Source organism: Drosophila teissieri, chromosome 3L (genome assembly GCF_016746235.2).
Source record: "Drosophila teissieri strain GT53w chromosome 3L, Prin_Dtei_1.1, whole genome shotgun sequence".
NCBI lineage: Eukaryota > Metazoa > Arthropoda > Insecta > Diptera > Drosophilidae > Drosophila > Drosophila teissieri.
Window position 1 is genome coordinate 17,117,058 of NC_053031.1, and position 12,957 is coordinate 17,130,014.

Below are 12,957 nucleotides of genomic sequence, written 5' to 3' on the forward strand. Positions count from 1 at the left end.
ATGCCCCGATCCCAAGGCGCTCCTCGAGGGGCCAGGGAGGCGGGCTAAGGGGCTAAGGGGGCGTGGCTGAGAGCTGGGAGCTGAGAACTGAGAGCTATGTCCGCTGGCCAAAGTTTATTATGTAAACTCGGAGCGGCCAGTGTTTGAATTACTCGCCCAGCCGCCACTTGAGGCCCTGCAGGGGATGCATATTGAGGTCAGCCGGAGGACAGCAATCCTGAAATGGCAGGGGTTAAGGGGTTCGAGGGGTTCAAGGGGGGCAAAGGGAGCACAGCGGGCAAGGGTGAGGGGTGAGGGGTGAACACTGCCTCTGTCTCGGTCTCGACACTTGAGTAAATTATTTAGCCGCTCGCTCGCACAAAAGCATATTTCGTTCAATTTTTGCAGCCCTTAAACTTTTTTGCCCACTCTCACTCACTCACTCACTTTGGCTCTTTTCTCTTGCAGGTTTTGGCTTCGTTACATTTCAAAGCGAAGATGTGGTAGACAAAGTTTGCGAAATTCATTTCCACGAGATAAACAACAAAATGGTAAGTGAAGCGTGGCGGTCTGAATCGCAGCCCAGAAGGCTTAGCCATCCACTCACTCGACTCTTAGTTTATATTTGGTCATAGGGGGTAAAATACTGCCCTAAATCGGCCATTAATTTGCGAATTTTATTTAAATGCTTGAGTCTGAAACTGCCAGCCAGCTGTGAAATAAATAAATACATAGCTGCACGTTGTAAAAATGTATTTCTTAAAGAACTTTTTCTAAAGCATGTTCGGAAAGGGATTAGGTTTCAGACTCCAGTTTCTTAAGTCATGTAATGAAAACCTTCCTAAAGAAGCTGTTGTTTTAAATCAGTTCTTAAATGTTCATCACTTCAATAAGACCAAAAAGCTGACTTCCATTCACATAAATAGCTACATTTGGGTTATATTAAGATTTACAACGATTTTATGTCCTTTCAGGTCGAGTGCAAGAAGGCGCAGCCGAAGGAGGTGATGCTGCCGGCCAATCTGGCCAAGACGCGGGCTGCCGGGCGTTCCGCATACGGTGAGTTGGTAGTCTGGGGCAGCAGCCACGCCCATTCGACGGCGGCCACGTCCGCCGCCGCCGCTGCCGGCTTGCTGCCGAGTAGTTTAGCCGCTGCCGCGTCCGTGCTGCAGCAGCACCAGCAGCAACAGCAGCAGCAGCAGCAACAACATCAGCAGCAGCAGCAACAGCACCACCAGCAGCTGCACCACACACACCCACAGTCACCCGCCCACAGCCACAGCCACGCCCACCACCCGCACACCCACTCCCACAGCCAGTTGCTGGGCTCGCTGCGCTACACGCCCTACCCCCTGCCCGCCCACCTCTCGGCGGCGGCCGTGGTCGCCGCCCAGCAGCAACACCACCAGCAGCAACAGCAGCAGCAGCAGCAACAACAGGTTGTGGCCGCCCAGCAGCAGCAGCAACAGCAGAGCCTGGCCCAAGTGGTGGCCGCTGCAGCTGGCGCCGCACCTGGTCTGCTGCCGCTCGCCAATCCCGCTCCGCCCGCCACGCCCTCTCTGCTGCAGTTCGCAGCGGGCCAGAGCAACGCCGCCCTGGCCAACTCCCTCTACGCCGACGCCGCTGCCGTCGTTGGCTACAAGCGGCTCTTGGCAGCAGCGGCGGTCACCAGCGGTCTGCGTGCCCCAGCCACCGCCTTGGGCGCCCTTCAAGCGGCGGCTGCCAATGCGCCCGCTGCTGCCGCCGCCGCCCAGCTGCAACAGGCTCAGTTGCGGCAGAATGCCGCCCTGGCCGCCGCCCACTATCCGCTCAGCGAACTGCTGGCCATGCAGGGCGGCATGGAGATTGGGGCGGGCGCCAATTCGGCGGCGGCAGCGGCGGCCTCACTGTACCAGCTGCCCGGAATCTGACCGCCCAGGCCACAGTGAGACCTCTAAGCATTGAATGCTTTCTAGCTATGCCAAATTTCAAAGGCTAATTCCTATTAATTCGGCTACTTACTTCAGAGCTTTTCCGAAACTTTCACTATCCGAAGATAGTCAAAACTGGCAACCCCAATCCCGAAAACAAACACACCCACAAGACACACTCAGAAAGAACACACTCGACTACACCTATATATATGACTCTCATTCCGTCTCAATGTCCAAAAATATGTTAAGCGGCTAGGCCTAGGATTACGTGTACTTCTTACCACTTACAACTTACAACTAGCCATGTACTTACTTACTTCATATGTACTATATATATATCGTAACTTATATTTTGTGACTGTCTAAGCTGCGTTTAGGCCACGCGGCGTATGCGTTATTTAACTAAATTACTCGAATAGCGGCGCATTCGTTTTCTTTCCTTAGACTTTAAGCGAACTTGACTTACTTAAGATATACAAGTACATATACATATCTAGGCTAAGTGCAGGTCCTAGAGAGCTGCTTAGATGTTGTCGAGACACTCGATACACTTAGACCTTAGACGGCGATCGTAATATGTCTTAGACACCTGGCTTGTCCGACTTTTCTAGAACTTAAGAATGTAACAAAAGCGAACCATGTTTCAAATTAAACAGCAAAAAGTCATCAGCTCCATAGGAATGACACCCATTTATGTTTCAAAACGGATTCTCTTGTATATCAAACATTATTTAACAACCTATACGTAAACTCATATCAATAGCTCTTTAAAGGCATATTTACCTAGAGCGGCTTCGGTTCCGAACCTAGCGAATGTATCGAACTAGCGATTAAGTTGGATATCAAATTAAGTAAGCCAGCCGAAGAAGGCCGGTCGAGTATTAGAAATGCGATGTGTGTAACGAAGTTTAGTTTTGAAAAATTGATGAGCGACCGGACTGGACAGATGCAATCGTAGCGGCCGGACAGCTGTCGGAGTGTAATTTTCCGAAATGGATCATGGATAATGGATGTGCAGTGTGCAGTTTGCAGTGTGCAGTGTGCACTGTGCCCTATGCAACGTGCAGTGTGCTGTGTGCTGTGTGCAATGTGCATTGCATTCGGGCCAATTACAGGGCCCAGGCAAATTACGGCTCAGACAGCTGATGGCCAACTCCCCCGACTGCCGCCGTCTCCCAGTTCGAGTACTACTTACGTACAAACACATATTGTTTGCCCATAGCCATTAATATTTGACTAAACTCGAAACTAGCTATTTATTATACATGCATAAATAACCACATACACACACACATCTATTGCATTACGATAAGCGCATTAAGCGCTCAAATTCGAATTCAAATTCAAATCCAAATCAAACTCAAACTCAAATTCGACTCTAGTTAAATCCAGTGTAACATTAGCGTAAGTTGCAACAGTGGAAGGATGATATATGAACAGGAAGCGTACCGTCGCCAGAGTCCTTCGATGCCCAAGATGAACGAACGAGACAGAGAAAGTGATGCAGATGGCCAAAAGGGGCGGAGAAATGGCCAAGAAATTGATGCGAAAGTGGCACGAATGCGCAACGGAAGTGACTCCAGGCCGAAACGAAAACAAAATTAATGCAAATTTTTTAATTAACATCTAATAGCTGTCAACCTTCCTATATTCTCCTCTTCAGTTGTAGTGTTTATCTAGCCCACATACTTATAGTTTTCTGTGTTTAGTTCAGATTCGTATTATATCTCTCCTAAGTTTTCCTAATTAATTAGTTGCGGTGCGGGGCAATGGCCTGGAGATATGGAGCATTTTTGTAGAAATGCACAACGGCAGGCCTTAGAATTGCCCCCGCTAAAGAGTTTACAAAATATATATTTAGCCAAATTATTCAAATTTATAATCCTAGCATAGATACTAAATGTCTTAGATCATAACTGCGTACATATATATTAAGTGTTTAGAATTGTGTAAACGAAAAATGTAACTCTACATATAACTCTATATAAACATAGCTCAAATCAAGGCTGTTAATGCAGAAAATAACAGAGATGGCGCGGAATTTATTCCACCCACTAGTTATGCACTGGAAACAAAAGTCGAGTGCAGTCTCCAAAACATTACTTAGAACTCGAAACAAACATATATAACTAGTATATAGCGGCAGTTCCTTAGTTGCCACTCACACTTTACTAGATCTCTAAGTACACATTACGATTACGTATAGTAAAGCAGTCGCTCATATTTACACTCTATAACAATTAGTCCTGATATAATCTCGATACTCTTTTGTTTGAACTCATTAGCTATGATATAATCGTGTGAGTGTCAGTAATTATCTGTTTTATGCCTTTCTCTTCTGTGCTCTCTCTTGTTTTCCATGCGACTCCCTTAGATAACATCATGTGGGGACTGGGGACATTGCCCGAAGGTGAGCTACTATACCTAATTGAAGTGATCCAGAACTTAATGTATTTTCTTGTTTACTTCCGATTAGGTTTTCCGGCAGCTGCCTACGCTGCCTATGCCGCTGGCCGCGGATACTCGGGCTATCCCAGTTTCGGACTGCCCTATCCAACTGGTAAGTGCGGCTCATGCCCAAATAGACACCACCACAACCACATCCGCATCCACAACAATAGTTGTGTGTATACACACTCACCTAAGCCTGCACACAGACTCGTACTCAGACCCTGTTGATCATTTGTATGTGAGTGAGAGTGTGAATCCCCAGTGAATAACCGAACCGAACATAACCCATTGAAACCCCACCGTTCCAAGCAGTCAGTGCCGCTTGATATGACGAAGGACCTCGCGTAATTCCGATAACCATTCCGATAGGCATTACTAATTCAGTTAGTACTTGTGAATATTCGTTAGTCCTCGATGTATTCACCACCAGATACAGTCAAACCTCCATGTTTCATTCCGTTTCGCTTGCCACACTCTTTATTATTTCTCTTCTGTCTTTGTGTTTGCTTTTGCAGCGAGTGTTATGGGCGTAGTGCCGGAGAATCGAATCCTAATTGGCGACTACATGGCGTAGGACGATCCCCAGCCCATTGATAATCTATTGAGTATTACTCAGATATCATGATCATTAATGAAATAAATCACAGTTCTCTTAAAACTAAAAATACCAACGCGTTCGTCATATCAATGCACAAATAGCTGAAGATCGGAAGCAATCGAAAAACTCACAGCATAACCCACCACACGATACATCTAGAATCCCCTAGAATTGAGTCCTGCGCATCCTGCGGATACATGTCCTTGACACTGCTTGGCCTTGAGTCTAACATTTGCTCACCACTGAACACTGTGACCCCTCACTAGCTACTAGGGCATCTACATAGCTGATGTAAATCGATCCCCTGCCACCATAAAACTCCCCGTCCAAGCTGGATCTGTAAAAATATCGATACGGCTATCGAAAAAATCGATCAGTTTGTTGCTGTTATCGAACAAATCAATAGAACACCTTTTCTAGTTTACTTGGTGTTAGTCCTTTCTTCTGTTTTCTTAAAATATTTTTCCTTACATGGATTCGAAGCATTTCTGATCATAACTTATAAACATAATTAGACAACATATGCCATATAACTAATTTGTATCGTCTACCAATATTGTTATTGAATTTAAATGAAAGCTATTTATATCTTGTCGTTAATATACATATATAGCAAGTCCGTATCGATAGACTTACAGATCTGGTCCCTAGTGCAGACTGTACCTTTTTGTTTGCCCCTTTCTCTCTATCTCTCTCTTCATCTATCTTGTATCTCGTATGATTTTGTAGGCTTGACAATTTGCGGAATCGGTAGAAGTTACGGTACCGCTTGTAGCGCTGCCCCGGGCCGCAGCAGAGGTGGCCCCGCTGGCGCCGCCTCTGGTGTTGCGGCGACAGGTGTCGCCCCCTCCGGTGGCGCCCCAAGCCACGCCCAGTCGGCGTACCACCAACAGGCGTTGACCCTGCCGCTGGCCACGGCGCTCACGGCTCGATCCGCGGCCATCAAATCGCAGTTTCTGGGCAACATAAATTTCTAAGCGGAACTAACCCGAATCGAATCGAATCGAATCTAATCGCACAAGTCTGAGATTGAGAATGAGAATGAGAAGGCAAATGAGAAGTTGAGATGCAGAGTTCCGTTTTCATTGCCGCCCTTTTTCTGTGTCAAGTAACTATATCTTTCGAGTACGAGGTGACAAGTAGGTACAGCCATTTAACTCCAATGCCAACAGCTGCTGGAAGAGATATGCTATCCAGAGCGTTAGACTAGCTTGTATCTACGGTAAATGGTAAACACTGCAACAACCAAAGTAAAATCCACTATTAAAGCCACGGACATACTCCAGAGTGGAGCAAACTTGCAAAGAACTCGCAAGAGATCTGAAACGAACTACATAGAAAATGTAACTTCGACACCAACACACACACTTAGAGCTGCAGTCTATATACATAGCTAACTATATGACTAACACACATACAAACACGAAACTTACATACTAGACTCTCCCGAAAAGTATTCCCCATATATTATTGGAGCAGTTAACCAATTACCGCAGCAGTATCTGTAGTGTCTAGAGGCATCCCCAACTTATAAAACCTACAATTACAATACGTATACTCGCATATAGAGCAGCTAGCACCCGTACTAACCAATCCTAGAGCAGTTCCGTAATCGGATGTAATCGAGTACTTAGAATCGTTTAGATCTAGGCCGGCATAATCACTCAATTACTCACAGACATGCGTACACTATAATATACACATGTCTCTAGAACCCTAATTAGATGTGTGACACAACTATTGTATAACGAAACTCTATAGCGAACTATACTCGATCTTCATACGCTCCCCGCCCACTCAAATCCATATATCTCCTGATTTTTTACACCCCGACCTGTGACCGTTTGAATCCCGTTTCAGGGACGCTATCTATTATTTATAAAACTATTTTACCGTAGCATTTAAATGCAAATTTCATTTGTAGTCCCTGTATGCATAAATTAGTTGCTACCCCCACAAGAATGGCCAGAGTGCACATGGAAAAACATTTAGATAACAACAAATTTTACCAGGCCTGTCACATGTAGTGCCATTATTATCCTTTAATTAATTTGCTGCACATTATGTATGCAATTTTTCCTTTCTCCACACCGCTTTCCATGTCGCTTTCCATGTCCATTTCCAGTTGGTTTTTGTTTTTGCTTTCGCTTCCGTCGTTGTTGGTGGTCCCATGAGTTTTTAGATAATTAGCAAACGTGCAGAGATTTTTGCCATAGCTAAAGTTCATTAATTAGTAGATTTGTCCATTATCCGTAGCTGTGTTATTCCGTTTCATATGTATTAGCAAACCGCATTTGGCCCACATACGAATTGAAGCCTTGAAGCATTCAAAACTATATAAATTCCTTCCTTCATCGGTGCATCGCAAGAATTCCAAAGTGGCAAACCAAAATATCAAAAAAAACGAGCGAAATTTTTCGACATTTCTATTTAAATACATCTAGACATTACTATATACATACATATATACTATACCTTATATACATGAATATTTATATACATATTTAATATACGACGACGTTTACAAGCTAAGTTGGGTATTCTCATTTTATACGAAGCGTGAATCGATTTGATTTGTACAATAACGAAAAATACAATATTAATGTCCATCCATTTTCGAAAGCAACTTAGCAGCGCCAAAAAAAAACCAAAAAGAAAAACCAAAAATCAAAGACAACAAATCTCTCTTAAGTTAATGGAAAATGCAATTTTTCAATGACCTCTCCATGTAAGTTTCACCCACACACACACACCTAGCTATTTAAACTCACACACACTATCGAACCTATTACGAAAAGATCGGTCAATAACTCTATATAGTTGGATAAGCTGTTACTTAGTTAATTGAATGCAATTATCGAAACGCTGTGGCGCTGTGGCATCCGGATGCCCGCAAACTGCTTCGAGGTATTTGGCAACTATTTAAATTGACAATTACCAAACGCTTGCGAGTTATTTACAAAACCTATATGGCAACACACAGACACGAACACACACACACCCACGCATATTCCAATATGTATTCTACACGTATATACTGTGATTTATAAGAAAACGCTTCAAACGAGACAAGAAAACCATTTGCTTGCGCAGAAACGAAAACGAGATCGAAATGGAAATGAAAATGAAAAACGAGTTATTAACTAAATAAATGCACAAAACTAAGATAAATAAAACGAAAAATAAAATAAATGCGGATGCAAAGCCGAAACCAAAAAACCCAAGCAAAAGTCTATCCTTTTGGGGTCTCTCCATTGGCTGCCATCGCTCGCATTATTAGCGATTCCAAGGCAGTGGAATTGACGGGGCCAAGTGAATGACAAAGTGGCCATCGGGGCGTATGCGTAATATTCTGACAGCAACTTGGCAAGGACATTGCGGCAACAACAGCAGCAGCAGTAGAAGCAAAGGCAGCAGGAACCAAATAAGAAGAACAGCAGCTCAAACACTCCGCAGTCAACAGTCAACAAGGTCAGCTAATGGTCGTCTTATTGTTCCAATGCATATTCGTACAAGCATTATACTCTTTTTATATACGTATTGATCGTTATATTAAACCTATAACCGTTTTTGGCTCTATATTCGAACAATTTTCCACATTATTAACTGTATGTATACTGTTAGATGATAGAGAAAGTTTTAGCAAGACCGCAAAAAAAACACATATAAAATTGTAAACTGAATGCCCCACGTTGGGCGCCAGTCGTAGTTGGAATACAAACATATATTTCTGTGTAGTGTTCTTCTGTTTGAGAAACTTTGCTTTATACCAAATTTAACACACATCAAACTCTAACAATATCGAATTAGCTCAAGCGTCGGACGAAAAAGTAGCTCGAAATAGCATTTAATTTACCAAAAACTGTATCATGTAACACACTCATTAGTAGCGAACAGCTGTAACCATCAAACATGTATAACCCCACACACGTATTCGTATATAAGTACCCATTTTTATGTATACCCTAGTTTTACTATAAGTTCTCCCCCCCAGCCCTGAACAAGAACTTTATCTGAAACTGTGCAGTATCGTGATCATGTAAATGTCTTATGTTGACCGATTTTGTTTGTTGAAATGTCTCAATTTAACCTTTTATTGTGGCCGTAACAGGGTTGCCAGGTCGACAGCTGGTAGCAGTTGTTTTTCCGCAACCGCAGGACTGACAATTGCAATTTTCCCACAAACCCACAACCAATCCACTGTCGTGTACCTTCCCCAAGTTCCAGCGGAAACGCATTTCATGCAATGGCAATGGCAATGGCAGCCCGAAAAAAGGAACGCCGGCTAAATAAGTTATTTATTTACAAAGGCAACCGTTGCCGCCACTGCGATTGCGATTGCTATTGCAACTGCTGCTGCTACTGCTGCTGCTGCTGCTTTTACGGGCTCTTTATGGCGGTCCGTATGGGGATCCGGGGTTTTTCGGGCGCTTCTTTGTATTATAGTGAGTCCCAGACTCAACACTAATGAAAACAACATGGCGCACCGAGATTTCGCACAAAAACGTAAACTAAACGTAAGCCAAAGTTGATTGGCGCCATAAAACGCACAACGGCGATGACGAAGGTCGTAAGGGTTGAGCCGAGTGGGTGGCGAACGGGTTGTGGGTGTGCGTGTGGTGGTGGGTGTGGGTGGGTTTTCTCTACAATAAGCGAACGACTGCCAGAGACATGCCTCGTTACGTTACGTCACGTTACGTTACATCAATTTTTGTGTTTCCGCAGGAAATGCAACTGCTACGTTTCCCTCCTCGCCGTACGACCCAGATATTCCCGCCATATCCCTATTCCGATCCCAGCCATAACCCGTTACCAGTTACCCATTTTTTCGCTTGCCTTCATTCGCATTCACATTCACATTCGCATTCGTATTCGCATTCTGTTGTCATTTCAATATTGGCGCTGGCGTATTTTTACTTGCTGTTGCAGCTGTGACCATAACAAGGGAGAGCAGCCGCAAAAAAATGGGAAATATACGAAAAAAATAGGAAAAACGAAACGATAACAATGATAACAACGGGCAAAAAAAGGGGGAAAAACCGGAGGGGAAAATCCGGGCAGCAGCGCCCAAAGGAAAGTGCACATCAGTGGGCAAACCAAGCGATGTAACTGAGTTTGGATGGGTTCGGATTGGTTTGGTTTGGTTTGGTTTGGTTTAGTTGGGCTTTGGCTTTGGCTTTGTTTTGTCACTGTAGCGTCAACATCCTACGCCCAAAGCTCGTTTAATAACCAAGCACTTTGTGTTTTCATAACCTGCGTTCCAGTTAGCGCTTCCTCGTCCTAAAAAGCCCTGAAAGTCCCCCAGAAACTCACATCCATTTATACTTTATATATGTACGTACTTCCTTTCGCTCTTTGGTTCGTCTTTTGTGTTTGCGTTTGGCATCGTAGTTGTTCTGGGACTAGTTAGAGTTGTTTACTTTCGCTTTTGATTGTTTGCTTCTACGGCGGCACACCGATATAACAGAGCTGAAGCCACATGTATTACAATCGCATACTCGAATACTCTCTCACTCCATACCCACTATAATATATGTAACATATATATACTCGATCCCTGCTCCCAATCCCACATGTACCCCCATTTACCATTTACCCAGCCCATTTACCTTAGAGCTCAGCCTTGATTACTTTCGTATACTCTTGTGGCGCGGGCACCTCCTATATGTGCCCGGCTTTTACTCGACTAGTTACTTACGATCCGCCTTGGCCAGCCCGCCCCCACTAATAACACCCCTCTCGCCCTCTTTTGCCACTTACAGTTGATCTAACCAATGGGCAGCTGACACCCAACAACAATACACCGCTGCTGACCCAGGCGCTGTCAGGTGAGTGACCCCCGTTTTCCATTTCCATTTCCATTCCAGGTGGTAGAATCGCTCGGAAAAACCGAGATTACGGGTGGCAGGATGGCAGGGCAGTTCATTTTAATAGTTACTCACCCAACATGAGGAAGCACGAATGTCTCTATCAAAAGTCAGCCTCTGTGACTATTTGCTAGTGGCCAACACTATGAGCTAGATAAACAAATGTCCGTCAATCATTTATGAGTGAATGGTGAAAGTTTGCTATTCTGATTTGGCAAACATTTTAATGGGCTTACCCAACTGTTGCTGAGTTTATATTTACTATAAATCAGTGATTATTTGTTAATAGCACTATAACATTTGGCATTAAAAAAATACGGCAACACTGCGTATGAGGATTGTAAGAAATCACGTTACTCATCCACACTGTTGCCTGAAATATATCCCATTTAAACGTTTTGTTAACGTAAAGTAACTAATACGTGTGTAATTTAATACGTTCTTAATCGTTACAATAGCTGTTGTTACTCTAACTCCCTGAGTAATTTAGCCGTACTTTATAAGTTTCCAAACTTGACGAATGTCCTTTTTTACCCCTCTCATTTCAGTGATGAACAACTATCAGGCGGCTGCTGCGGCTGCCCACAGCTATGGACCGTCGGCATCGCCGCATGCCGCCGCCGCCAACACGGCCACCCGGCAGGGATTCCCCTCCACCAACTCACCTGGCCCCACCATCGACATGTACAGCTCGGCGGCCGCCGACAATGTGGGCTACGTGCAGGCCACCAGTCCGCAGCCGTCCGGCTTCCCCATCGCCGTCAGCCGCGCCCCGTTGAACTACAGCCCGGTGAGTGGTCCTTTTGGTCCTGCGGCAAGCAGAGCCAAGTTCCGGGATCGCCAGATCCCTGGACTTGGGTTTTAGAGCTAGAGAGTAAGCCAGCGATACGAAACACCCACATGAGACGCAAGTCTCGCGTTTAGAGATTCGATCCCGAATCCTTCACACACACACTAACTCACACGAAACCCATATTGTAGAGATAAGGAGAGACTGCCGATGTAGAGCTAAACTATTGCGTTATCCTTCTATATATTGTATGTATTTCTCTTTCATTTCGTACAGATTTATTCGTTGAACTTTGCGATGGCTAATATATAAAAGACTGATAACCCAAAAATATAAATGCAAGAGAACAAAACAAAACAAAAGATATGCAAAAAGTAAAAGAAACCCATTATATATATTTAAATCGAAAAAATATATGAAAAATACAAATAAAATAAAGCTAAACGAAAGCAAACAAAAGAAATAAGAGTATAAAACAAACGCAGTTGCACAAGGTAGGCACACCAACAAAACTACAGCGTGTTCTCTTCTTTTTTCAACTAAACGATTTCAATTATTAACAATCAAATTCTTTTAACTACAACTAGTCAAACAAAAATTTACAAAAAAAAAAAAACAAAAAAAAACTAAAATAAATAAACGTAAAAATATGTATGCACGTCACAAGCACAGTTTACTAGGCCGTTTCAATTAAACTATTATTATTTATTTAAATTGTATACACCGTATATGTATTATATATGAACATTTTCGTACTTCGATATTTCAATATTTCAATATTCCCATGCCTCGCTGCAAACTAAAATAAATCATATCGAAACTTATTTATTATCCATGGCTGTCGGCGAGGTTTGATAAAGGATAAAGGACTTGACAATCACGGCGAGTGTCTGGAAAAATGCAATTTTATTTAATAAATTTCCACCTACAATCAAATTAAGTGCTCTTCTATTTTTGCTAAAACAGCATTAGTAAAAAAGAGCAAATGAATTTGAATTTAATGAATTTCGTGCACAATAAACTTCCAAATGTCTTTTCATTCTTTACTAAAAATAAAATCCTGAATTTTTTATGAAAATATGTTGGTGCAACTTAATTTCAACAAAAATTAAATGGTTCTACCGGTTTTTCCTTCATATCAAACCTGGCCAGCGAATTGTGACAGTTTTTAAATGTCTTTATTTGTTTTGCGATCGAAAGCAAAGTTTCGAATCTTCCGATTTTTATTCTTCCGACAATTTGCCACTTCTATCTCTATTCAGTACATATATGTATACCTCTTAATGTTTACTTTCTATATATCAATACCCATATACCTATACTTATATAAATACATACTTGTATGTGTGTGCGTAGCTA

The 12,957-nt window shown here is 43.1% G+C and overlaps 1 protein-coding gene across 11 annotated transcripts in view; it reads left to right on the forward strand.

Moving 5' to 3' along the window:
• Positions 1-12,957, forward strand: part of LOC122618539 (RNA-binding protein Musashi homolog Rbp6) — a 178,461-nt gene that overhangs the window by 158,522 nt on the left and 6,982 nt on the right. For 5 of the 11 annotated variants that reach the window (XM_043795047.1, XM_043795048.1, XM_043795045.1 and 2 more), the window contains exons 9-10: positions 448-530; positions 954-1,889. In XM_043795047.1, the coding sequence (XP_043650982.1) occupies positions 448-530; positions 954-1,889 (1,019 nt within the window). Of the gene's footprint in view, positions 1-447; positions 531-953; positions 1,890-4,266; positions 4,303-4,368; positions 4,453-4,858; positions 4,990-5,670; positions 6,612-10,703; positions 10,770-11,356; positions 11,599-11,874; positions 12,009-12,957 lie in introns of those variants that run through there. The other 6 variants (XM_043795050.1, XM_043795056.1, XM_043795051.1 and 3 more) reach the window with 5 other exon arrangements.